The following is a 27,398-nucleotide window of genomic DNA, read 5'->3' on the forward strand; positions in this document are numbered from 1 at the left end:
CATAAGTTGGTGGTGTAATAGTAGGACCCCTTTGGATGACTCTGAAGTTTGATTCCATTCTGACAAAAAGTCTTTTTCTTTCAATTTTATGCATGCAGAAATATAAGTTGACTGTGATTTAACCTGTTTTTAAGAAAACAACAGTTTCAAAAGTATTTCGTTCTAAGACTCGGTCACTTAATTTATGCATATCTGTTACATGTCTAATGTAAAGTGGGATGAGGCCAGTTGAAAGAGTCAATTAAAGTTCATTTAAACTAGAGTTTGGGAACTAAAGTGCATTTAAACTATTCCTTGGAAAGCAGAGGCTCTGAGGAAGATTCGGAGTTCTGCTTAGACAAACTACTAAATGAAAATTCCCAATGAGTTGCTTTGGCAAAAGGGGCAAGTCAGACCCCAAGATGTGTAAGTGGGTAAGAGTTTGAATAGTGTCATTATTTTTGTACCACAGTGAAGGAGCCATGTGTTCACATGTTCAAATATTCTCATTGAAAAGGGTGTAGATAAGGAATATAGAAAACTGAAATGCTAGTATAAGAACCGTAACTCAGAGAGTCTAGAGAAGAGCTCCAAACACTAGATTTGTTTTTTAAAAAGTTGGAGAGGTGGCAGCACGGTGCTCAATAAACACCTTGGGGCAGGAAAAAGAAATACCAACAAACGAACAAAAAAACATGAGTACTGAAAAAAACATCAGTCTAACAGTGAAATAAATAAGCCACAAACTTTCACTGGATTCACAGGAGATTCAAATTTTTGATTTGTGGAAGTGTAGCTCGTATAGGCTTAGGTGGGAAAGCAGGGGCGTGGAGAGAAATAACGAACAAGTGTTAGTTACTTCAGGAAAACCAGAGCAAATGTTGGTTTCCTCAAACACCAGCCAGGAAAATATGATATATCCAAAGTTATGAGGCTCAGTAATTTCATTTACTGGCTGAAAGTCAGATTAGCCTAAAGTACTGGTCCCTCTTGCATTGTATATCATCAACGCATGAATGAACCTGGCCTGAGACTAGTTAACTATTTAAATGGTGCCAGTATCACTTTAAAGGCTGCTAATCAATATAGTTGTCATATCCATTCTCTTTTCAGACTTTGTGCAAAAGGAAAATACTTAGGAGATATCTGGAGTAATTGTCTTGTAAAATAACTGAGGCCATGCTCACATCACCCTTATGTTGAGTCATTCCCTCACAAAAAAATGTAATAAAGTCAGTGGAATAGCTTTAGAAGTTGGATATTTCTCTTTATGAGTGAGGATATTTGAATTTGAACTTCTGTGTAGTCTCTGTCCATAACATGAGTGAGGCCACAAGGATTTCTATCTATTATACTGCAAAGTCTTGTCAAAAATGAACACCATAATTGATAATATCATAAAAGGAGTTACTTGTGAAGGTTTCATGGATATAAAATATGTTTCTCATTTGGTATCCTATGGGTACTTGTTTCTTAAATTATAAGGCATAGAGTATAAAACTAGCTTTGATCTTTTAGAAAATTAGCCATTTTGAAGACACAAGCAAGTAGAAGGGAAAATTCACACAGTTTGTCAGCTGGGGTTAGGATATGATGGTATATTTAAGGGTTCTGCTCCATAAAAATGTGAGAGACCATATTTTATTGTTCTCTATACACTGGAGAAAAATAGTAGGAATCCTGATTTTTTCCACATGGATGGATGTATATATTTCTACAGAGTATTGTTAAAAATTAGGTATAGAAGGAATCCATGCCATTATAGGTAAGGAGATGAGGTAAATTATGATGTGCAGTTCATTATCAAATAGCAGTTACTTTTCATAGCAAGAAATCTAAAGTGACATTGCAGGTTTTCTTCTGACAGGTTAGAAGAATGGAGAGTTTTTAATATGGATTATGCATTCTGTGAGTTATGACTGAAGTAAACCCAACAGTGTGTGCAAATGACATGCTATCTGTCACACACAGGGCAAACGTAAAGGCTTTGGCAAGCAGAGAGAAAGATTTGGCTCTGAAAATTGGACTTCTCCAGCTTTTATAGATTGTGGAGTTTTGCATCATTTTAAAATATGGAATTCCTTTAAGATTTCAGCTCATCATTGACAAATGCTTTCTGACTTTCTCACCATTTAATGAAGCAGAGGTTTTCCTTCTTAGAGCATTGAGTCTCTCAAAGTGGAACAGAGTGTGAGATGTCTGACATTCTCTTTGTTGTATTTTCAGAGAATAGCGGCTATAAAGCAGGCCTTGAATGCACACGACATCAGTTTTTTTCTGAGGGGAGGATACTGGGTCTTAGTGACTTTAGCTGACTCCGATTCAGGTAAATTTATAAACAAAGCTCCCAAAAGACCAACCTTCGCGTACCTGTCTGAGTTCTGATAAGATGAGAAAAATCTTTCTACCAATATGCATGTGTACATCTCTGCCTTGTATCTCTCATCTTGTCCTGAGATAAATTATATGCTTTTTCTCTGTTTAAAACAAATGAAAACAGGTGTTTTGTATGCAATCTCTGGATTCACTGTGTACTTGTAAGCTTGTTGAAGAAGAGTATATGTGCGTACATGTATGTGTGTTTTGAACAGAGATACATTCAAACGATGTTTTAACTAGAAAGTTCAGCTTTGACTTGAACCTTGTGTTAGAATGTCCTGTAATTTTTGTTTGTGCATCACATCCCATAATATATCCTTCTTTCTTATTTCAGTGTTTTGTGGGAGAACAACTTAGCTGACCGCAATCAATTTATGTAAATACTGATGTGATATTTTATCTGTCAGCTCTCTGTAGAAGACAGAGCTCTTTAATCTCATCCCTAATGCAGGATGGTGCTACAGTCTTGCTGTGGTACCTCATTGGGTTTAACGGACTAACGTTCATTAGCCAGCACAACAGGTTGAGCTTGAAAGAAGCCCATGTTGAGTCCAACCTTCACCAAATTACGTCCTTGATGAGTGCATTTGTTGCTGAGAGCCTTAGTTTCTCCATCAGTGAAATTAATAGAGCCATGCTCTTGCAACACACGTACTTAAGATAGTCATTATTTCCTATGATAACTTTAGATACCCAGAAAAAGCCGTACTGAGTATGCAAATAATTAAATGTTCAGGGGGTTGTTTGTTTTTAATTGGTCCACTGTCTCCTAGTTACAAGTCACCAATTAATTTTGTGTTGTTGTCTTTTTAAAGAAGCTACAGATGGAGTGAAGTTACACAAATAACAAATGGTTTTGACGTGACACTTAAATGGAAAAGAAAGCCTAAGAATGTAACTGATCTGAAAGAGGGCATGCTAAACTCTTCTTTTATTTCATATTTCAGACTCTCAGAGGATTGGAGGAGGCAGTGGCTACTGGGCTATTGTGGTTCTCTTTGTTATCTGTCTAGTCGCAGTTGGGGCTTTCATCCTCTACAAATTCAAAAGGCAAGTGAACCTTAATCAACAACATACACATTTTAAGAATTAGATTTATCCACAGATCAGCAAAGCAGAGTTTGTTCTTTGAAAAGGAGGTTTCTTGAAGAATTGCAAAAAGTCCATCACTTCGAAAACTGTATTTTTCTGAACTTTTCAGACATCAAGGTACTGCACGGATGCTTGCTTTCACTTGTTGTGTTCCAAGGTAAATAGCAGCAATATGGGAACTATGGAGAGTTTGTTCAGCTTGTCTAAATATCATCAAGAAAGAGAGCTGAACTAAAATATTATTCGTAATAAATTCATACCTCATTACTCCTAGCAGTTATGAATAAACAAAAGCTATTGGAACAACAAGTGCATCTGCAATGCTTATTTGCTTAAAAAAAAAAAAAAAAAAGTAGTTTTATCAAAACACATAGCACTCTGGAATTTCTCTTTGCACACACTACATTTTAATTGCTGGGGCAATGCCACGTAGAATGAGTGATGGAAACAGATTAGCATTAATTTGACACTGGAGTTTGTTGAGTGGAGAAATAATGCTGAAAGTGGCCTTTGTGAGAGGCAGGTTCTCAAAACGGACATGGGATACCATGCCAGCCTTTGACGGTCTGATAGGTCTTTAGTCTGCGATTTATTTTGATTATAGCTACTAGGATGCTGTGCAATCTGAAGAATTTTGTTCTTCTTAACAAGTTTTTGTAGTCATTGGCTGTGCTTTTCTTATTTTTTGTATCTCTGGGGCATTTAGAAGCTATTGGGCTTGATCATACTGGAAACAAGCCTTCATCATCATGTCCTTAGTGAGGGTTCCTATTGATTTGTTTCATTCTTTAAAGATTGATTTTTATTTGAAATAAACATAAACGTATAGAAACAGATATGGCACTGAGTCTGTGATAGCAATAAGTGTAGGTAACATTTAAGTAAGAGTTTGTTTAGTGAAGATTTTTTAAGTCAGTAGAGAAAAAACCCTTTTTCCAAGAACCTCTTCATTTTCTCACCACAGCACCTATATTTCTTAGAGGTCATAGTGGCTGATTGCTCTAAAGGACAAAGCACAGAATGTTGTATCACGCTGTCTACAACGCAATAAAAACCCAGTTTGCTATTTTAGGTGCCTGCAGCAAGGAAAAGCATAAAAATGGTTGATGTGATGTAATTATATTATTTCAACAGCAATACATGGAGGATTTGCTGTTTGTAGTGTGGATCATAAAACTTGTGATTTCTTTTGAAAGCTGTACAATTTATATCTTTTATTAGCTCTTAAATGAGAGCAATTAAATAACAGACACAATTACTGGAAGGCAAAAGAAGTATAAAATATTCAAGCAAGGAAGAAAAAAATTATTTTTGTTAAGTTCTTTCTAAAATGCCCAATGAACTATTGCTTTATAAATAGAGCTTTTATTAATGAGGAAACTATAGCAAATTGTGAGCTTTAATGTCTCTCGTGCTTCTGTATATATTTGTGAAAATCATTTGCATTTAAATTTTATGGGGGTTTAATTCAGGTGTGAGGAGGATTGTGAGATATATTCAAATGTTTCTCAGTAGCCTGAAAACTGCTGTTGGCATTGATGAATGACCATGCAGTAGTATTCAGTTTTAGTCTGTATCATATCTTTTTCTGAGATGTCTGACAGAACTTTTTTTAAATATTCCTGCTAAGCTTTTCAAGATGACAATTTTTTTTGGTTGGATACTTCACTTGCATTTCATCTTCAAATAATATTGAGTGCCTAATTGGTGCTATGTTTGAAAAATCACTTTTTCCCTGTGTGTGCCCTGTGAACTCCTCTCCCACCCCAATCTTTAATCCCTTAAAAAGAGCCTTCTCTGGGTATAAAGATGGATGGTGAACTGCTGGATCCCCATGGAGTACTTACTTGCACGTATAGTCCTTTTAAAGTCAGTACAGTGAGTATGTAAGTTTACAAACTGGTCTATGGGGACTGAGACTGCGAAGCTGAGTGTCCTTTATAGATATAAAGGTTACAGGTTGTAACGCACAAAGGCAGCTTGTCAATATTATATGCCTGTATATTAAAAAATAATTTGCTGAAAGAATGACATAGGCAACAAAAACTGTTCAATTTTAGGAGATAATTTCAGCAGAAGAATACTTTCTGCATCCTATGGTAACTGAGAAAAAACATGCAAATATAAATATAGGTTTTTTTCACATGGAAATTGCAGACACCTGTAAAGTGTTGAAATGTTAATACTGTCCATAATTTTTATATGATTCACAAAATTAAGGAGGAGGCGAAAGACGTTTGATGATGCTTTCATTTCATTTATGTAAGTTGATAGTCAGATATTCCCTTCAGAAGAAGTTTAAAACTCCTCCTCCCTGCCCCTCATGTCAGACAAAGGTTTATATATCTTTGTTTTATCACTGTGCTAATTGGCTCTGTAGGACTTGCAGTTAGAATTGGGGCACAAGCACTGCAGGTGGTCTGCAAAAGATTGCAGGGACATGCCTTGGCTAAAGGACAGTTTTTTACTGGAAAGATGCAAGATGAAGAGCCTGGCTTGCAGATAAGATGGTGACTGGACTGACAGGGAGGTTACAGCTTCATACATGAGAGCATTTCATCCATTTGCAATGAGCAGAGACACTGTTCAGGACTTGTGAGGAAAAGGGAAGAGAAAATAGTGAACTTCTGTGTAGATCATAGTACGGCTTCCATGGAAAATGGAGAAACCTGCCCAAACTGCCTCATGGTTCCTGCATGCTGAGGTCCCTTGTCCCCAAGTGTAGTCACTGCCCTGCCGGCCCAGATTTTCTCTGAAGTTCATGTTGTAAGAACCAGGGTCTTAATTTATACTGATTTTTGTCAGGCAGAATTACGAGATGAAAGACTGTGTTGACAAGACATGAGGGACTAATCTAATACCTCTTTGTAATGATTCTTTCAGGGCAATCAGGACAGCTATGATGAAACCTGCTGCTCCTGTTTGATCTGCCATTTTTGAAAACTGCAATACCCAGCGCTAAAAATTGGTGTCCCTTGCAAGAAGTAAATGTCATGAGATTAGTTTGAGGGAGAACAGTAATCTAAAAATCACAGTCCTGCATAAGATTCTGTGTCAGATGCCTCGTATGCAGAAAACCAAGAGAGTATTTTATCTAATTAAGTAGGGGGTAGGGGAAAAACAGAGCCTGAATCATATAAAGGTAGTGGGATTTTGGCTGATTAGTTTTATGCATAGTAAAAACCAACACTGTCTCATTGCTCCTGAAGTAATGCCCATTAAAAGAAAATATTAAAATTGTATTATTTCCCACTACTCTAATCAAAACTAAAATTGTAGGGTCAGCTGGATAATCAGAGTTGTCATTGCTGTCTAGTTAATGATTAGGTGCCTGTGGGTTACATCGTTTTCAATGTACTCTAATCCCAAACACCTAAACACTGACTAAGATGACTGCTGCCCTCTGTTCTTACATACAGGAAAATTACAAGCATTTATCATTACATCTCCCCACTCCCCTTCTGCTTCTTTATCTAATGGCCTATTTGTGCATGAAGCCACTTCTCTCCAGGAACATGTGCTTGGAAATCTGGTGCTGGAGTCCCCAGAGCTCGTGGAGCGACTCCTAGCAATGCCAAGGGTGCTTGGGTTGATTTGGACAAAAATAATAGAAAGCCAAAAAGTCTTGAGACACACAGGGTTTTGATCCTTTGTGATCAGCAATTCAGATTAGGGCTATTTTTACCCAGTAAATGAAAAGTAGATTGTAAGTAATAAATGCTGATAGTTTAAAAAAATAATTCTAGTCGTATCCCACTGATAAACAAAGATTGGTTTTGGAGGAAATTTTCAGGATGGCAGTAAGGAGTGAGAGGTTGTATCCCAGCTGCTAAATCTGACTGCAGCTGTGGCACAAGCAGCAATGTAGGCAACAAACATGGATGATGGGCAAGCTGAGAATAAGTCGCCTTTTCTTTGCTCTTGTTTCCTGAGTATGGAAATCGCCGATGTGATGCCTCAGGCAAACAGTATGTTACAATGCTCAGTAGTATGCTTCAGTGGTTTAAGCATCCAGGTACAATGAACTACAGCTGCTTCTTTTGACCAGAACAATATGAAACAGCTGGAAAATATTTTTGAGAAATCAGGTTTGTTTTTTAATGCAGATCTGGGACCTGCATATATTTGTTTCTATACCACACCATCTTTACTAAATTTGGTACAGTAAAAACATACTTCTTCCATTCCCTCAGAAAAAATGTTTGTATTTTTTGTGGGTTTCAAGTTGGCATCCAGAAAAGATTTCTTCATCTTTTCAGAGCAAGCTTCTTTGGTGTGAGGTCCTGGACAACAGCACAGAGAAGGCAAATAGCACTGTCTGCACTAGGCAAAGTAGAGGAAAGGAAAGTTATATTTTAAGCACATCAAAGCTGCCATGAAATCATCAGGTTACTAGTGGAAGATCTGAAATCATCCTTTCTTATTTTTTACTTCTGTAAAACAACAGGATATTAGAGTAGCCAAACCAGAGCAAATAGTTGGCTTTTCTGCTTCAGTATTTTACCTGTTTAATAGTAGCAAATTTGATTCTGTAAAAGAGTATGAAAATCTTCATATTTTAATTTGCATGCAAAGTACTGCTAGTGTCCTTAAAGCTGTATACATTGTTTTCATAAGTCACATGAATCTACTTCAGCTGTTTTCACAAATCACCATGAATCTACTTCAGCCAAATGTATACCATTTTCTGTGTATTCCTTTATTTTTTTTTCCTGCTACTATCAAGTGCCACTTTTGGTAAATGAACCCCTTCCTGGGTCATTTCCACAATCTGGAGCAGAACTGTGTTATCTTTCTGCCTCATTGACTTACTATCTCATTTTCACTCTCTGAAGAAAACCCATTTTTTTTCCCACCTTGCTTATACTACTTTTATGTTCCATGAGAGCAACTTTAGTCCCAATCCATGTCATTTGGTTAAAAAAAAAAAAAAAAAGGCAGGCACTAATTTAATGGTCCATAATATTTCATCAAAACTTCCTCAGAAATCAAAGTAATAGCATGTAGAAAAGAATTCTGAAATGAAAGAGGCAAGTAAATCAGGAGTGCCTTAAAGCACAAAGAAGTCAGTCACCTGAACCTTAATCCAAACATAATAAAGCCAACACCACAATAAAGTATTCTATTTAATGGATTATTATTGTTGTTAGTTTTATTTAAGTTCCAAGAGAATGCTGCATTATTCCATATCCTTTGCCATGTGAATATGTTCCTATTTTTTATACTAAACAGAATCTCAATCAAGGCTCTGGAAAATGAATGAAGTCGTATAAAGGCCAGTGAATACTGGCTCCACAAGGAAGGAATTGAAAGCCAAATAAGCTAGGGAGTTTAAATGAGTGGGAATCAATATCTCATCCCTCTCCTGGTGTTTCTTACTGGTGAACATTTTTAAGTTGAAACAGTTCCAGCTATGAACTGATTAGAATTTGTGAGTATAGGAAGGAAAAAAAAAGGTTTCTGAAATATTTTCTAAAAGGTGTGGGACCTAGAGAGCTTGGTGAAAGCCATAGTCTGTCCAGAATTATTTTCCAGTTCATATTTTTATGGTCCTCAAAGCAGGCATGAATATTTATTCTTCTTTATGATTGAAATAAAATGTTACAGAGAAAACAAACGGAACTAAAAATGTAAACCATGGAGTGCTGGCTCAGCAGAGGTAATTGTCTCCAGTGATGGATGTGAAGCACATGCATTTTGCAGCTGAAGAGTAAACCCCCAAAAGAAACTATTGCATAATCTTTTCCGCTGTTCCTAAAAATGTGCTTTCAATTTTTATATTGCTGATACAAATCTCTTGGGTCAAATTTCATGTCTTGTCATGTTTTCACAGTAGTCTTTTATGTAGACCAAGCATTTCAGCTCCGCCTGCTTCAGTTACATTGGACTCAACATAAATTGCTTGCTCGAGAAGAGCAAAACACATCAAGGTACACAAGGGTTTTTCTCTGTATAATTAGGGGTAGGAACTTCTTTCCTACCTGCTAGAGTAGTGAGGAACATCTGGAAAATAACCAGAATTGGGCCCATCTTGAGCACGGATTCAGTATCCACATCCTGTTTCATCCCACAGTGCGTTGTCCCTTATAAACAGAACATCTGGCACGTGTTAAAAATGCCCCTTGAAAAGGCTTGGGCCATCATTTTCTTCAGCCTGGTTGAGTCTCTGCCTTGTAAAACTAAACCAATATGAAACACGTAGAGATCTTTATAATGTATAAAAGGTCAAATGCCTGCCATGTATGCCTTCACAAGTCTTGGAATATTCTCCTTCCTCCCATCCATACTCTCTTACAATCTAAGACGCTTTCCTTCTGTAAGTGTGAGGAGCGAAGGAAAGTACAGAAGAGTCACTGTGTACCTCAGCTTTATACCTTCCACAAAGGATCTGTACTTAGCAGGATTGGGCTCATGAGGTTTAGGTGAGTGAGAAATAACAGCTTACACCCTTTCTCCTTTCATCTGTAACCTGTAAAGAAGTGTTCTTCACAACAGTATGTTTAATGGTTATTTATGAAGTTGAGAGGTTTCTTTATTCAGGAACCCATTAATATGTTTAATAGTATGTGTTGCGAATGTAGTGATTTCTAACCAGAGATGTGTGTAGAAGCCTCAGGATTTACACCGAAGGACACACCTTGTTGATCTGGTTTCAGACAGGGCCTTTGGCCACAGCAGACAACAGTTAGACTGGCAGCTCTGCTCCCTTTCCTTAGCCGCAAAGGTCCGATGTTCCATATGGGTTTGAGATGGATAACGTTTTTGTGTCAAAAATATTTTGATAATGCCATTGATATTTCTACAATTTGTCAGAAATACAGATTGAGAAGGTCTCCTAATTATTGCAGAAACATATGTGCTAATTCTGCAGATGTGTTGCGAAGACGTTCTTCTGGGTTTTGTTTCCCTTGGGCATTTGGTGGTGGACTGATAGTGAGCAGTTTGACAGGTTTGATGCAGGTCTGATTGAGAGGGATATTGTTTTCCACATGACCAGTTTCATTAGCAGATGCATTAAAAACAGTCTGGAGTTACTGGCCCTAGAGAAAAAAAATGAAAATTAATTACCTAATTTATTTATTTTGGTAATGAGGAATATCCTTCCTCTTTTCAGTGTGGCTCTTCTCATCAAGTTAATGGGAGGAGAGTGATGCAGGGCTTGGCTTCATGTGATGTTTGTGTTGGAGGAGCCCTCGGACCTGTTGAAGTGATCATAACAGCACAGCATTGTGCTGTCAAACCTTCTTCCCATCCTTGTCTTTAGCATTTGCTTAGTCCTGTGCTTTATCTGCTCCGTGCCCACTGAGAGAAAAGAGCAATCAGATTTCTTAATTTATGCTGCTTATAGGTAATGGGATAAAATACGTGATTTCTATATGTATATAATTTTCTGTGTGTGTATACACATACCTATACAGATGTGTGTGTGTACATATATAGGTATATAGGATGCAATTCATCTCTTGGATAGTTGAAATTAGAGGGAGGAGATCCTCTTCAGTCATCTTGCATTGTTCAGCAATTCCTATTAATTAATTTGATGCAGGGAAAGGTACTGTTTGAAATAGTTTGCTGCAGTAACTTTTATCTCAAACTAAGATGGTGCCACCTGGTAAAGAACCTTTCTTCTGAAATGACACTTAAAGACAGGTCATTTTCAAAAGCCTAGAGAGAGCAGCCTATGTATTTTTCCAGCTTTCATACTGCTGCCAGAATATGGAGCAGAAAATGCTTGTTTTTGGAGAGGTGCCTAAATATTAGTGTCACTTTTTCTCTTTTCACTTTCTAAAGGAGCTCAGCAGAAACCACAGCTTAGCCTCAGCAGTTCAACCCCATTTTCTCTTTTCTTCTTATTGTCTGTCCATTGCAATAATCTGTGTTTAAGCACAGATTTTGACAGCCATGATCTGCTGTCATGCTGATCAAGCTGTCAAGCTGCTTCTTGCAGTGTAGGAAATGGAACTCACAGCCTGCAACTCCCTAATTAGAAGTGTCTGCCTGGTGCATAGGAAAGGATGTCCTTATATGCCCAGGCAGATTGCAGGTGAGTGCAGCTACAACAAAGGGTATAGCTGTCTAGAAGTGTTTAAGCCATAAATTCTGTTGCAGAGTTAGAAGTTTCTGATTATTCAATTTGATTTTACAAAGTGTAAGTTAATCTAGTTAAGAACTCTCTATCAATTCTTAGTCTTAGCCTTCCAGGCTCAACCATGGTGCCAATTGTCCATGAGAGCTGATAGAGCCATTTAATAGTATGGTTTTGTTTTTCTACATGTAAATCAGAATGAAAAAAATATGATGTCTGGTATAGAAAGTTTTGTCTAATTCAATAGTTCCAAGTAGTCCCAGGTCAAGCTTTACACTGTCTCCTTTAGCACCACCTGCTTAGCTTTACCAACCTCCCCTATCTCCATATATGCCATTGTCAATGCCTGTTATTACTCCTTACCCCTTGCTCCCAGATTTCTCCTGCTCTTTATTCTCAAATCTGATGGCGTATGAGAGTGTTATTCGGTGCCACTATTTACCTTCAGTGTCACCACTTACCTTAAGTGTCAGTCCACCTCCACAGGGAGATGTGATGATGATTGTGAAGCTTAATGTTTGTGAAGACACCTGGAACCAGCAATGAATTCCCATTGGGCATTTTTATTGCTTGAATTCTTAAAAATAACTTTTTTGTTGCTTCAGGTGTTGAGTTTTTTGTATTCTTCATTGTCTGTCAATCTTAGTCAAGACATTGATGCTTAATTATTACGTCAGTATGGACATCATGGTAAGGCAGTTACATAAATCTGTGACTTAGAATAAGGAGTTGATAACTTTGCTTGTCAATGCAAAATGAAAGAAGGGTGGGATTGGTGCTGTTTTGTGACTCTGGTGTGACTTTGCTTTTCTGGAGCTCTGCTCTAATGCCATTATGTGTGCAACACGAAGTTTATCACAAGACTTTTTCTCCTTGTCTAATTTAGGAAATTGCCAGGCAGAAATGTCTATGCCCAGATGCACAATGAAAAAGAGCAGGAGATGACAAGCCCTGTTAATCATAGTGAGGACACCCAGAACATCATCCAGGGTGAGGAGTTTATTGATGATGATCTGGACTCTCAAACACTAGGTAACGCAAGAGGTAACTTCATTTTTAGTTTATAAATTTTTGTAAGTAATTGATTTTTAATTGATGTTTGTTTTTATTTTAGCCTTTTTTTTTTTTTTTCATTTTCTGCTCAGGCTCAGGAAGAAGCAAACAGTGCACCACTAGCAGAGGATTATCTCAATTATCTTATTTCTGCTTGCTTGTGATACAGGGTGACGTATGGGTGACATGCTCTGTACAGTATAGCAATAGTACAGTTTAATGTCAGCAGACTTAGACAATTTAAGAGATGAATTATATTTGGTAGAACAGGATATAGTAGGTAACATTTGAATTAACTCAGTAATCCCCCAAATTAGTGGAAAACTGAGTTTAGGCTGGAAGGATTTGTAGAGACAATGTTTCCATGATTTCAGAGGGATTGTATCTAGATCTGTTGTTATATTTGCCATCATATTCCAGTGGCATTTGAAGTTTTCATTGTTAGAAACCTTAAATTTATTCCAATATAAAAACTATCATGAGTCTTCCCTGTTTTAGCTGGTAACTTACTAGTATTCGTGGGATGGTAATAAAGAACCCATGAGGGAAACTTTCATTGAATATCTCTCAGTGCAAATGATTCCAGTGTCAGAGAGAAGTGTATATCTTGGCACCCTGTGGTTATTTTTAATGTAATGTAGAGTCCTGATCTATAAAGTTCATTTCTTGTCAAATTTACCATTGTGTTCAGACTGCTTTCAGGTCACAGGCTGAAAAGTGTAAGACAATGGAAAAAGCTCTGCATTTCCAGTTCTGTACATTTTGGGAAAATAAATCAGATAACCCAGAGCCTTTGGGATTTGTAGCTATAGATTCATGGTGTAACAGGCAACTATAATGTCTTCATGAACCCACAGAAGACGATGTGTTTGAGCTGCACCAGAGGTAGCCTGGGGAAGGACAGAATTTTGGCAGAGGAGAGATTGCTTTATCTTGGGTTTCACCTTTATTGTTTGTTGTCAATGTCTTTATTTTCATTTGCTGAACTGCCTGCCGCTTCTAGGTTCTTGGAGGTGTTAGCTTTGAGCACAGGGGAAGAATCCAACCTCCTGCTTTGCTTTGTGTATTTCTGTCTTTTCTTTGACAAGCTTTATGTATGAGTATCACTGTGTTCTCATACAGATTTTGTAAGATGATCTTGACCGCGCTCCTGACTCTACCAGAGTTAGTTCCAAAAACAACCCTGGAAAAACAAAGTGTATCTTAAAGTTGTTTGCTCAACTCATCTCCAGGGTCTTTAAAGGAGAAGGCTGAATACTAACAAAGTCCTTGCAGACATACCTATTAAAGAGGAGCATTCATATACCTCTAGTAATATACAAAAGCATAACTTCTTTTAATGGTAGAAAATCCCTTCTGGCCTATTTATATAAAGCAGCTTGGCATACTGGAATAAGTAAATGCTACCTGATTTGTAACGCATTCAGAAATTATCTCTACTTGCCCAGCACTCCTTACACAGAGTAAAAAAGTATCTTATATCTGGGCAGAGCATTATTCGGGTTAAAGAGTGCAAGATCATGAAGTTTTGATGTGAAACTTAAGACAGTTCATAAATGCAGATCTCGAGCTGATTTGTGCTTCTCCCAGGTTGTCAACACCAGCAGCATTTCCAGTGGAGCATAAAGAGTTCATTTCTGTGGATCATAATCATCCATATTCGTCAGCTACTGTACAGCTTTTAGACACAAGGCTTTATTTAAGACATAAAACTATACTTCTGCTCGCTGTACTGTTTTGTTACTTGCAATACTTTCCACTAGCTCCGGTATCGCTCAGTACTGCCAAGAAAATATTCCTGTTAATGATACTCCTCTATTTTATCTGGCTAGAGTACAAAACATGTTATAATCCCTGTTTTACAACATTATTTGCGGAAGGTTCCTATGCTATGGACATCCCTTCTAGTTCTGGTGAGCTTTCTCCCTCCCTGTGGGAGACATCAGTAGCAGCCTCCACTTGATGCACAGCAGGGAGTGACAGGCTTGGGTTTCTGTTTGTTCTCTCTCTTCTCATAACTTTTGAATTTCCGCAGTACAATGTTTCCAGACTCACCCATCCACTTCTTTTGTTTTCTATATATTTTATGTTGCCTACTTTATCGCAACCCCCACCTTGGGACTCCTCAACACCATTACCTTGCAGTGACTCCTTCTGGGAGAAGTGGCAGCTTGAACAGCTACAGAGTTCCCCTATTGCTGATGCCGGTCAGTGTCCAGTCCCAGGTCAGTGGCATGTTGAATGGACGCCTCAGGTTCCATTCTCCTCCCTCACCTGCACCCCTCAAGACAACTACACCTTTTAGAGCCACAAAGAGAACCAACTTATGCAGTCACTGAGATAGAAACCCTAGGAATTTGCCACAAATCCACCACTATAAGCAAAAACTTTGTGCGAAAGTACACTGTAGGTACACGGAGCTGTTGCACAAACCTTCACCTGACCTGTTGTTTGATAAAGCCACTGTCTTTATGTGATTGACATGTCCCTGCAATAAAAGGGGGATTTATTGTGAAGTGCCTGAAGTACACTAATGTTGGCCTTTTGTTTCTGTATTTTCATAGGCAATCACTCAGGCGTGGTTTTGAGCATCAACTCCAGAGAGATGCACAGTTACCTGGTTAGCTGATATTTACAGCTGAACACAAAACCCAAAAGACTCTTCTCTGTATCGTTTTATTTTTCTCTGGTGATGTCACGAAATTGCAAATATGGCTGTAAATGCTGGTGGAGAGGAGATTCCTTATTGGTCCTGTGGAAAAAAGCATCCATCATCAGTTACTGGAGGAGAAGGATGATACGTCTTGTGTTCACTCTATGGCCTGGGAACGAACGTGTTACAATTGAAACTCCAACTGTGGTAGCATATTTGTAGCCCTAGGCACCTTCAATGCCACCTTCTTTCTTGTCTGTATATGCTCTAGTTCTTTATGTTTATTTTTAGAAGGATTGACTGTAACTTTTTAATTGTATTTTTAATTGAGATATTCAGCAGAAGGCTGGGACTCTTCAGCTCAAAAAGGTGATTTTTACACAAGCAACTAGACCAGAACAGACGGTTTGTTGATCACAATGACATTATTTTAGGAGGCTGAGTGTTTCTGTACTGGCAGAGGACTGAGTGAGGAGACAAATGCACTCCTAGTCAATACAAGCTCTTAACTTAAAATGTGTGAGACAATCTAATGAATTTAGGCTTAGGCTTTCTATGGATTAAAGGAATTGTTAATTAAGATATCTCATAATATAGGATAATGCTCTTGTAAGTGTAGGAGGTCCTGACAAACCATCAACACCAGTATCTCCCCCTAGTCCCACTCATGTGAAAAACAAAACCACCAGCTTGATGCTATTTCCAGACCAGGTGCCTTCACTTGTGGACAGTCATTTCAGTTGCTCTTTTCTTGTCTCCTGAGCGAGCACCTCTAGGACGATGGCAGCTGCCTGATGAGTTATCCTGCAAAACCCCATGCTGGTGGCCTGTCTCTTTTTAAATTTCCGGAGAGCGTAAATACCTCTTTTACGTTGCTTTCTTTGTATGATTATTTTTTAAAACTTCCTGTTTGGGCAGAGGTGCCACGTAGGTCAGAGCTCTCCTCTGGGCAGGACTGAGTAGCTCATTGCCATCCCCTTCTCACACACATCTTCTTGGGGATTTTCCCTGCCTGTTTGCCCTTGCAGGCAAGGGTGGGCAAACTCTGACCTGACCTTTTCTGCTTGGGTTGGTTTGACAATCCAGAAGGCCAGGGGGTGCATGGGCTGTGATTCAGGGGTTCATATTTCCTTTCCATCACCACAGGGTGTCCCCCATTCCCCACCACCACGCTGGCCCCTATTTCTGCAGGGGGAGCGGTGGAGCTTCTGAAGGAGCTGCCTGCAGAAGGGCTTGTGAGTCAGGTCAGAGTTTCCTAATCCCAGTTTTGTGAGTTGGGTCAGGGTTTCCCAGTCCCAGCCTCTGCATCTGCAGGGAGTTGGCAGTGAGGTAAATCCACACCCTGCTGGTCCTTCCCCTGTGGTTTATCGAGCTGTGTAGAAAAGAGACTGTGATGTGATGAGTTTAAACATGTGGGTATCCTGTGTGTCACGGCTGCCTGGAATTAGGATGCTTCTCTCAGAAACCTTTATAATCTCTTCACTTTTTGCCTTCGATAGGGACTAAATAGCTCTTTACTCACTGAATGTCATACTGCTGCTAGTGGCAAGCTCGCACACCACCTTGCTTAAGGAGGATACGGATAGCCAACCGCATCTTTCTGAATAAACAGAGAATAATGAATACTGGCTGACAAGACAGTAAAGAACAGTCTTAGAATTACTGTATGCATTGGGGTCGTTCTTCCATGTAGCTGCGGCTATCCTAGAGCATATTGTCATCAAAGGCAACAGACTGGGATGTAATAATTCAGTGTAGTACTGTAGGCTCTCACAAACCCCATGGGATATATGCATAAAGCACAAGAAAATCTAGATTATAAGGAGCTGGGTGGAAAAATTCAAGTGAAGATTCTGAAAAGTGCTTGCAAACTGCTCAGGAAAATAATTTCAAAAATAGTTATAAAATTTCTGCATATTTAGTTGTAGAGTGGCATGCAAACTGATTTACAGAGAAGCAATGCTCTGGCTGACTGCTGCATGCCAGACTCTGTAGAAATCCAAGGTATTACATGTATCTGAGTCTGGATTGCTTGAAGAGAAGTGCAAATACAAAATGTACTGTGCATTGGAAACTCTCTGGACTGTTGCACCAGATGCTTTCCCTTCTCACCAGCTCTTGATGCTTTTTCTACTGGAAATGAGCTGGAGCAGAGAATAAAATAGTATTGCAAACAGCTTACTCGTTCCTGAGAAATACACATGAAATGGGCTATTTGTATAGGACAGGTGAGTAGCAGGTTAGTCTTGTCGACAAGGGATGGGTTGGAAGTTCTAGCTTGGGGTTGTTCTCTCGTGGTTAGTCTGATTGGCAAAGGACACTTGGAACTAGATCACACATCTAATTTATGCTTTAAAAGCTACTTTTACACATTTAATACAGGGTCAGTTGTCTGTCTGATAAGAGGAGTCTTTTGGAACACAGTAGAATATTTAACCACTCAGTATTCTAATTAACAGCACAATATAGTGCCTGTAATAATGTTTTTCAGTGCTTATTAATTTGATTCATGCAGCACTCCTGTGAGGTTGGTTTGTCATGTCTTAAAAACACAGTTTTCGAAAGAGGGTTTAGTATTGCCATAACTGTATTAATAATACCCAGCAGATAATAAAGGCAGCTTTTGATTCCTTCACAAGAATAACTTCAAAATCAATTCTTTTAAAACTCAGAAAAATACTATTCCCAGTTTCCCATTCATAGTGTCTTGGTTTATCTTTGAATGAAGACTCTCACTAGTGCTCGGTTTTTTTTAATGTCTTGAGCTCCCTCTGTGACATCGTAGCATTTTATCCTTTATGTATACGTAAAATCCCGATACATGCTTATACAGAAACACAGAGTTGTTTCTATGCACAAATGCTAGTCACACAGGCATGCACACACACATGCAATATTTGTATGTATTCCAGTCAAATTTGTTAATGAGGAAGGGTGATTTGATGGCTGTGAAACAGATGATTGCTGTCAGGTACTTGGGTTTTGTACCCAGACTTTGTGCAAGTTACTTAACCTGTATGTGCCTCAGTTTCCCCACCTGTAAATGGGGCTGATAGTAATTACCTACCTCACAGTGGTATTGTGAGGCTAAATTAATTACTGTTTGTCCAGGATCTTCGGAGTGAAAGAATTTTGTGAGCATAAATTATTAATAGTTTTGCTTTCTTTGTTTTACTTGTAATTATCACTGCTATTAAGGATGGTGAACTGAAACCAGCTGCAATTACGAATAAATGTAGCAAATGCGTAATCCAAAAAAGTACATCCCCGTTAAAAAAAAAAAAGGGTACTATTATTGGAACATATTTTTACGTGGTAGGATCGCAACATTGACTGTGATTTTGCTAATTTACACGCTAGTATCTTAAACTTTTCTGCAGTGTTATTTGGTGAAAACCCTTCTAATAATGGTAGCAGTGATACTTATCAACATTGATATTGAACTGTACTGAAACCAGCAAAACTGGTGGTGTATTTGCCTCATTTGCATCTTTCGGCTTTCTTAAACTCTTATGTATTTGCAGCTTTACAAACACCCTGTACTTTTCAGCGTGCTCCAAGCAGCACTGGTTTGAAGCATTTGAACAGAGCCATCAAGATTTACAGCTGCTGCCTTTGCTTTCCCTTTTGCCACTGAATGTGTGATATGGTTTTGGAGTGATCCATCCATATAAAGTGTTCAGAAGACATTTAGGGAAAATGAATGCACAGTATAAATTATTTTTTTTTAAAAAAAGGAGGGCAATATAAACCAATGTATGTTTTTATACCCTTTAGAAAAGGGTGGTGGAAATAACTGTGAAGAAATAGAAGGTGCCAGCCTGAGGCAAGATGTTGTTATTATCTCCAGTTAACATCCAATTTCTTTTAACTGTTTTAGGATATACTCATTGAATTATATCCTCCTGATGGAATTTCTGCTTTCAGTGACCAGTGTAAAGTGTTTATTCATATAAAGTATATTATTTGTTAAATTACTGTCCTCTGGACAGAGGCAAATCAGCGCTTTGCCATTAGTACTTCCTAGCACAAAGCAGTTTTCATCTGACATGATAGTGACCTTAGCTGTGTTTCAGGCCTAATAAGACATCCCTTTAGTGGGAATACTCTACTACTATGTGCTGTCTCTTTAATAGAGGTCAGCAAAATGGAACTGCTGTGGTTCCCATCCTCCTTACACAAACACATGCTCGAAGAAACCTTAGAGTTGTTTATTATTTTTAAGAAATTAAATACAAGTATTTGTTTGAAGTAACCTTTTGATGATGAACCAGTGGTTCTGATATGCTTTGAATTTCTAGTGCTATTTCAACTTGAATACCATGTTGCTAAGCTGATAGAGTTGAAGACAATTTCAGTTGTAGATTTTTCCTGTGTTTCCTATAAAACAATGTTTTGTATTTTTTTATTAATGAGGCTTTGGGGGAAAAAGAGAGACTAACATTTTTATTTCATTGCACAGTCCTTGACGGTTGGAGTTGTTATTGTGTATACCACTGTATTGTTTGCGTCTTCATTTTTATTTCAGCGTTTTAGAGGAAAGTAAGTGCATATTTCTCTCAAATTATTTGCTTTCCTCCAGGAAGAAATTTATTATCATTTACCTTCATAAATATTGATTTTTGAGATGCAAAGTTTTGTTGTGTCTTCTAAATCCACCCCAAAAAACTGCTTCCTAGCTAATTTTCTCTGTTCTAGTCCCAGTTGCATGTTGCTTCTACAGCTTTCTTTATGAGACTGGCATGTAGCCTAATCATACTTGTCTGAGAAAGTTTTTCTAAAACTTCCATTTGAATAGCGTTTAATTGCCTAGAAGTTACAGGATCTGCTCAGACCCTTTTCACAACATTAAGTCCATGTTTTCATGTACTTATTTGCTTTGGTGCAAAAGTAATTGTGGTTTTGGACCGTGAATTTTAAATCATTATAACTGGGCTCAAATAGATCTTTAATAATCAAAATAGGAACCATTACAATCAACACAGTTTGGCCAACAAGAAATAAGTTTGTTTTTTCCTGTAGCCTAAATATCTGTGCTTTGGGATTCGGTGAACTCTTGGAAAACATTTTTGTATCCTGCTGGTTGTGGAAGTGTTTTCCCTGCAAAAAGTTGTCAAGATGCTTGAAGAAGTGGTAACTGGTTGGCGAGAGGTCCGGTGAATATAGTGGATGTGGCAAAATTTTGTATCCCAATTAGTTCAACTTCTGAAGCGTAGTTTGTGCACCATGCGATTGGGTGTAGTCATGGAGAAGAATTGGGACCTTTCTGTTGACCAATGGTGGCTGCAGGCATTGCAGATTTTGGTGCATCTCATTGATTTGCTGAGCACACTTCTCAGATGTAATAGTTGCACCGAGGTTCAGAAAGCTGTAGTGGATCAGATAGGCAGCAGACCACCCAGCAGTGACCATGACCTTTTTTGGTGCAAGTTTTGCTTTGGGAAGTGCTTTGGAGCTGATTCTTGGTCCAACCACTGAGCTGGTTGTCACCACTTGTCGTACAAATCCATTTTTTGTCACACATCACAATTCAATCGAGAAATGGTTCATTATTGTTGCATGAAATAAGAGAAGACAACACTTCAAAATCATGATTTTTTAAATTTTCGGTCAGTTCCTGAGTCACTCCCTTATCAAGCTTTTTCACATTTCTGATTTGCGTCAAATGCTGAATGACTGTAGAATGGCCAACATTGAGTTCTTCAGCAACTTCTCGTGTAGCTGTAAGAGGATCAGCTTCAATGACTGCTCCCAATTGGTCGTTGTCACCTTCCAATGGCCAGCCACTACGCTTCTCATCTCCTTTGCGAAACTGTGTGACCCACCGCTGCACTGTATGTTCGTTAGGAGTTCCTGGGCCAAATGCATTGTTGATGTTGCAAGTTGTCTCTGCTGCTTTACAACCCATTTTGAACTTGAGTAAGAAAATGACTTGAATTTGCTTTTTGTCTGACATCATTTCTGTAGTCTAAAATAAATATAAAATAAGCAGCAAGTAATAAGGCAATAGCAAAAAAACCCATAAAGTCAGAAAAACACATTAAAATTATGTATAACATAACCACACTTATGTACTCCAATACCAAACAGCAAATTGCAACAATGCAAAAGATGCAGTTTCTTTTGCACCAACCTAATAGCTCTCTCAGTACCATTTAAATGCATGTTTATTCCTTTAATGGAAATACAGATAATGTTTTTCCTTATTTTCGGACTATGATCATCAAAGTGACAAATTTTGAAATAGCTCAGACCTCCAGTTAGCTTTTGCAATTAAAAGCCTGGCCCTGCAGTCTTTTGGAAGTGTCAAGCTGTGCACTCTTAATTTTTTAATCTTCTTTCCTAAATCAGCCATTCTGCCCGACTGATCACCTTGGCACTTTTGCTTCCAATTCTTTTTGTAACCTCAAGCTGGAGGGAATGCAGAAGGATTTTTTCAATGTCAAGATGGACAAACACTTTCCCAATCTGAACAGCAATGTCATGTGGACAAAGCTTTTATTTTCCCTTTCTTTCGAAGTTTGTTGCATAGAGCAGAGAGGGTTAGACTAAAGGTTAGGGAAATAAGAACTTGCAATGGTACTTCAGGATGGTATGAAGAATAAACAAGGCATTCCTCTTAGATTTTTTTTTTTCCTGAAATTGATACGTACAGCAAATTACTTTCATGATTTTTAATATGTGAGTTCTCATTTCATTAAGTCTTCAGTCCTGACCTTTTCCCTCCTGTTAAGTGGAGAAGCAGATTATGTAAAATACGAATTGTGGAGCTGTGTATGACCAAATAAAGGATTTTCATTCTTTTAATCCCTTTTTTTTTCCTTATGTGAAGCTTGTCAGGATTACAGTTTTCAGCTAGTTTATGTACTGGTAGCTGAGATGATCTTCTGGAAGACAGTGTGTGAGACAAGAAGTACTGGAAGGTTTAGAAATGTGTACTCTGAAGTGCAATGATATAGCTATATGAACAGTGCTAGGCTATGAATATGCTGGACAAAACTAAATCCTTATCAAAGAGCTGTTATGCTTTCTATTAAAATACTTTTTAAATAATATATCTAAAAATACATGTTCTTAATTGCATACTCTTTGTCTCTGTCTCTCTCTCTCCTTCCAGATTGATTTTCTTTTAGGAGTGACATTTACTAGCCCTGAAAAAAATGGATTCTTTCCCTTACACAAGTAATTCTGTTTAAAATTATTTCCTTGCAACAGCTGAAAACATTACACAGACTTGAGCTTTATTGATCAGACTTGATTTCTGAGTTTCTGTAGAATTTGCATCTTTACACTAATTTGTTCAAATACAGTGGACATAAAGCCTCGTCGGGCAGCAATAATACATACATGGTGCTACTTAAATATTAATAATATGTCTTTGTTGCACATATTTTTAATGATATGATGAGACTATTAACCACCAGGAAGGCCAGGTGTTCCAAATAACTTGCTTAGCATGTCTTATATTTCTATGCTATCAGTTGCTGGTTTTAGCCAGCTTTTGATACTTATGTTTAGTTCTTACTGACAGTGTCTGCTCTCGAAGATCAAAGGGCGAGAATTGGCTTATTCTCTTTTTTTAAAAAAAAGTTAATAATTAATGCCATTTGCTTATTAATTCAAACACTTTAAAAAGGAAATTTTTCTGAAATGGTGAAAGAGATGCTTTTTAATGAGAACAGCTCATATGGGAAAACAGCAGACTTGTACCCACACATAATCTGTAATTCTTGTGGATTATAGGGCTATGAATCTGGTGCAGGGTTTGGAGAGGAAGCCGTATGAGGAGCAGCTAAAGTCACTTGGTTTGTTCAGCCTGGAGGAGACTGAGAGGAGACATCATGGTGGTTACAGCTTCCTCACAAGGGGAGGAGGAGGGGCAGGCATTGATCTTTGGCAACCAATGACAGAACCCAAGGGAATGGCAGGAAGATGTGCCAGGAGAGGTTTAGGTCGGACATTAGGAAAAGGTTCTTCACCCAGAGGGTGCTGGACACTGAACAGGCTCCCAAGCCTGACAGTGTTCAATAAGAGACTGGACAACGCCCTCAGGTACATGGTGTGAACTGTGGGGTTGTCCTGTGCAGGGACAGGAGCTGGACTCGATGATCCTTGTGGGTACCTTCCAACTCTGGTCATTCTATGATTCTGTGACTAGACAGGACTATGCAGAAGCAGCAGCATACACCCCAAACATCAGTAACATGCACGTAGGTGTTTTGCAGATGATAACATTAGTCTGAAGGAGAATATTTAATACACCACTTATATGTCCCAGATTTACAGAAGGGCTTTTAAATGGTTAAGATTACAGAGTGTCATCACAAACTTGGAAGATGCTCCATTTGCTTGTAAATACACTCCTTTCTTTGCAGAACCCCTCAGAGAAGTGACTTTCTTGTTTAATGCTTCCAACTTTTTGCTAAGTAGTTAGTGAAACTTTATAGAAAAAATGTCTGAATTTCCATTCTCTTCTTTTTCTCCTCGTTTCTTCCCCCCTCCTTTTTTTTTTTTTTCATCCATTTGTTCTGTTTCATTATTGCTGCTGTTTTTTGCTCTGCCTTGCCTGCTTCCTCCTCCTGATAACAGTTCTCCACAGTCCACTTCTTCTTTGCTTTTCGTTTTGCTTTATGTTCTGTTTCTATCTGTGGTGTAGTTCCCCTGTGCTTTGCAGCCCAACATTCCTGCTTCTTTCCCACTTTCAGGGTTTTTTTAATCCTTTCACTTTTAATTTTGCTTCACATTTTCTGTAAATCTTGCTGGAACTCTTCCCTTTTGCCTGTCAAGGGCTTCTCTCAGCTGCTTGTCCCAGAGAGCATGTACTTCCATTCTGAGATGTGGATGAGTGTTGTACTGCCTGGAAAAACAAATAACTTGTGTTTTCCACTCTCATCCATGTGTATATTAAGTTTGCTGTCAGTCTGTAGTGGAAAATACGTATTTAATTGACAGACAGCTATATACATTATCTCCCAAAAGCCACCTCCTGCCTTATTTTGGGTGGTGGGCATGAGACATGGTGTTTGCATGAGTTTTGTGGGTCACGGAAAGGGGGCTGGCTTGCTTTGCCAGGCCTTCCAGCTGGCAGGTACAGAATTGCAGCGAGGCTGGGCAGAGACATCTTGCCAATAGTTGGGCTGCGTTTGTGTTTTAATGTGGGAAATGCTGAGGCCGAGCTAGTACATAGCCTGTAGGTGATTGTTACAACCTGATGCTGAAGAATAGATGAGGCAAAGAGGGTCCACTGCTAACTGAGGAGCAGGACCAGGGATCATTACTCTTGGGAGCAATTTGACGTGTCAGGTTTGTGGGATGGGTGTGTACACAGACTCTCCTAGAGGCAGAGGCAAATGGCTTGCTTTCAAGTTCCATAAAATGCAAGTTTAAGCAAAGTTACCATATAGGTTTGACAGAATCTTCTTGTTAGAGGAGCTTGGAGAAATTAATAGGAGTAAGATAACTGAAAAGCTCAGTGGTATCTTTGAGCCTGTGTTAGAGAGAGAATGTATGTGTGAAAGATGCAGGAGGGAGAGGAGCACAAGACTAAACAGGACAAGGAAAAGCAGGGAGAAAGTGTTACCAGTGTGTTTGATTTTGCCACAAGTTGTTGATTTTGCTTTGCTTAAGGCTTGGAGCTTACTTTAATTCATAATGGCAACTATTTTCAGATGTTTGTTGCATGCAGAGACTTTAAACCTAAGTCTAAGTTGATGCAGCACAGGGAACATGCGAAATTATCACTATTTCTGCGCATAATTTAAGGAGAGATCTGACTCGCAGCTACATCCCGCTTGAGGTGCATGGAAAAGAGATTTCTCAAGAGCCATGATGCATACATGTGCGCTTCAGAGGTGGCTCCAGTGTAGGTTTACTTCTGAGATGATTGTAGGGTGTTTTCCCTGAGCTAGGAGGCAGGGGAGAAGAATTATTTTATAGGGTCTGTGTCTTGCATTTATACTGCTTACATGTAACTGGCTAGAATTCCTCTCTGATCTGTAATTTTATCGTGTTTAGAGACGGTGAATGGAGTTGGTATAGTATTCCTGAGGGTAAACACCAGCCACTGGAGTTTACTGAATAAGTGTCTAGAAATTTTAATTTTAGGAGTGCAGTGTCACCATTTCATATACACACCGGGCATTTGACTACAACTCCTTTTTTTTTTTTTTATTTATCTCTGGCAAGCTCTGATTTATTTCCTCATGGGTGTAGGTCATGGACTGTGCTTGCTGCAGTGCACAAGGCTCTGGAGGGAAAATGTAATCAAATTGAGAAGTACGCTTGAATTCTCTCTTGATCCCAGTCTCTTCTGAGTTGCTTTTCTCTGATTATGGTTCTGCCAGTAAACTGGGTTGATGGTATTTTTATCCTCTTCTGTGTGGCTGAGAAAAAAAATGCCAGCAAAAATTTGCAGAGGAATAGCAGATTGGAAGAGATAGGAAACTTGATCAGCTGGCAGGACACTTTTGTGTTTTATTTACCATTTGTTTTTACAATTATGTACAGCTACTGTGATTTATGTTAACCATAGATAAAGTTTCCTTGCAAAAGGGGAGGTGGTTCTAAAGAGTATGGCACCAGTGCATTGCAGTGTGGCTTTGAGAGACATCAGCTATCACCCTTCCTCACCTAAATGAAATTATCATAGGATCGTTGCTCTGTGTTTATGAAGCTGAATATCAGTTCACCCTGGATTAAGTACTGGAGGAAGATTTGGAGAGGTAATAATACTTGGAATGGGAGAATTTTCCATTTTAAGAGTAAAGGATAAATACTGGCATATTTACAGTACAGCTGTGGCTCTTTCAGCATAGGTGGGTCCAGCATGACTCATTCCAGACTTGGACAGCTAGATCATACTGATTTTGCTGGTATTATCCATACAAATAAAAGGAGAAAAAATGGGCTGTTAAACCAACCACAAATCATATTTTCTTGCTAGTTAGTGCTAAAGCTCTTGGTAAAGCTGTAAAAGCCAATAAAATGAAAACTAGACTTGACATACTTCTTGTGAACATTCACAAACATTTCTCTGCCCTGTTGTTCATGTTTAATGTTTATTTGGCATAGCAGGGCCAAATTCTACCCTAATTTATGACCACACAGTTCCATGGATGTTGTGAGTACAGCTTTGCTCACCCACAGCGAATTTGAAATGGAGCTGCAGGTTAAAATCAGTCATCATCTTGCTGCATCTGTATTCACACAGGTGATGGGCTGGTTTTCACCTGTAATTCCTATTCCTGTGGTTAACACGAGAGTACTTCGGATAGATGTAAGCTAATTGCAACCAAGGTAGAACTTAGTTTTTGAACTACTTGCAACTGCTTTTCAAGAACGTGATCAGCAAATGCTTAACACTGTATTTCTAACCGGATTTCTGACAAAGGGACGTTTAAATCCTTGTAAAATCTCTTTTAGCAGTCAGCAGTATGCTATAGTACATACCTTTAACATACATGACAACACTGTCCTCTCGTTTTGCCTTTGCACAACTATTGTTTGTGAGAACAGTACATGCCTTTTCCTAATTTTGTTTCAAGAGACCTTGACTTTGAGCAGGTTTCTTTGTATACGGTATCAGGGCTCAACGGAAGAATTAAATCAACCTATAACTGGTGCATTGTCATAAAGGGGGAAAAGCGTTATTTGTATATTTTTGTAAATATGTAACATTTAATGGCAGTTTTGTAGTGATGTGCTGTTTTTGAGAAAAAAAAATAAAATATATGTTTGAATATGCTTAATGTAACACTTAACTGTGATTCAATTGCACAATTAATAGCCTAATCAGAAGTCTTGTGCAATATGTAGTGCACACGCATAACCAATATCTGTTAGCGATCCACAACAAAGTTTTTGGCAACTTTTAACGATGGTGATGAACTGCGCAGTACAGTTTATCACGGTCTCTTTCAGCTTCCAAACATGTAGCAGGCAAACTACTGTATACGTACCTGTGTACTCCACTGCATCCAAAGGTATGCATTTGTCCTGAGAACCTGCACTACAGGTTTTTCTTTAATAAAATTTGGTTCTAAACTATTGGTTGCTTTGTTTTTCTTGTGAAGCATTTAATGGTATTTGTGGAGGGGAAATGGTTTAACTGATCACCAGAGTTTCAGTGCGTGTTTTGATTTGTAAGTAATTAGCAGC

General features: G+C 38.5%; 1 protein-coding gene across 4 annotated transcripts in view; it reads left to right on the forward strand.

The window, feature by feature from the left end:
* The window catches only part of SORCS2 (sortilin related VPS10 domain containing receptor 2), a 562,584-nt gene extending 535,297 nt beyond the window's left edge, over positions 1 to 27,287 (forward strand). The window contains exons 24-28 of one of the 4 annotated variants that reach the window (XM_082051270.1): positions 2,206 to 2,305; positions 3,306 to 3,408; positions 12,423 to 12,580; positions 14,735 to 14,814; positions 15,154 to 27,287. In XM_082051270.1, coding sequence (XP_081907396.1) covers positions 2,206 to 2,305; positions 3,306 to 3,408; positions 12,423 to 12,580; positions 14,735 to 14,814; positions 15,154 to 15,177 — 465 coding nt within the window. In that variant the 3' untranslated portion in view covers positions 15,178 to 27,287. The remainder of the gene's footprint in view (positions 1 to 2,205; positions 2,306 to 3,305; positions 3,409 to 12,422; positions 12,581 to 14,734; positions 14,815 to 15,153) is intronic. The other 3 variants (XM_082051273.1, XM_082051271.1, XM_082051272.1) reach the window with 3 other exon arrangements.
* Positions 27,288 to 27,398: the final 111 nt, after the last annotated feature.

Source organism: Streptopelia decaocto, assembly GCF_964273445.1.
Source record: "Streptopelia decaocto genome assembly, chromosome: 4".
NCBI lineage: Eukaryota > Metazoa > Chordata > Aves > Columbiformes > Columbidae > Streptopelia > Streptopelia decaocto.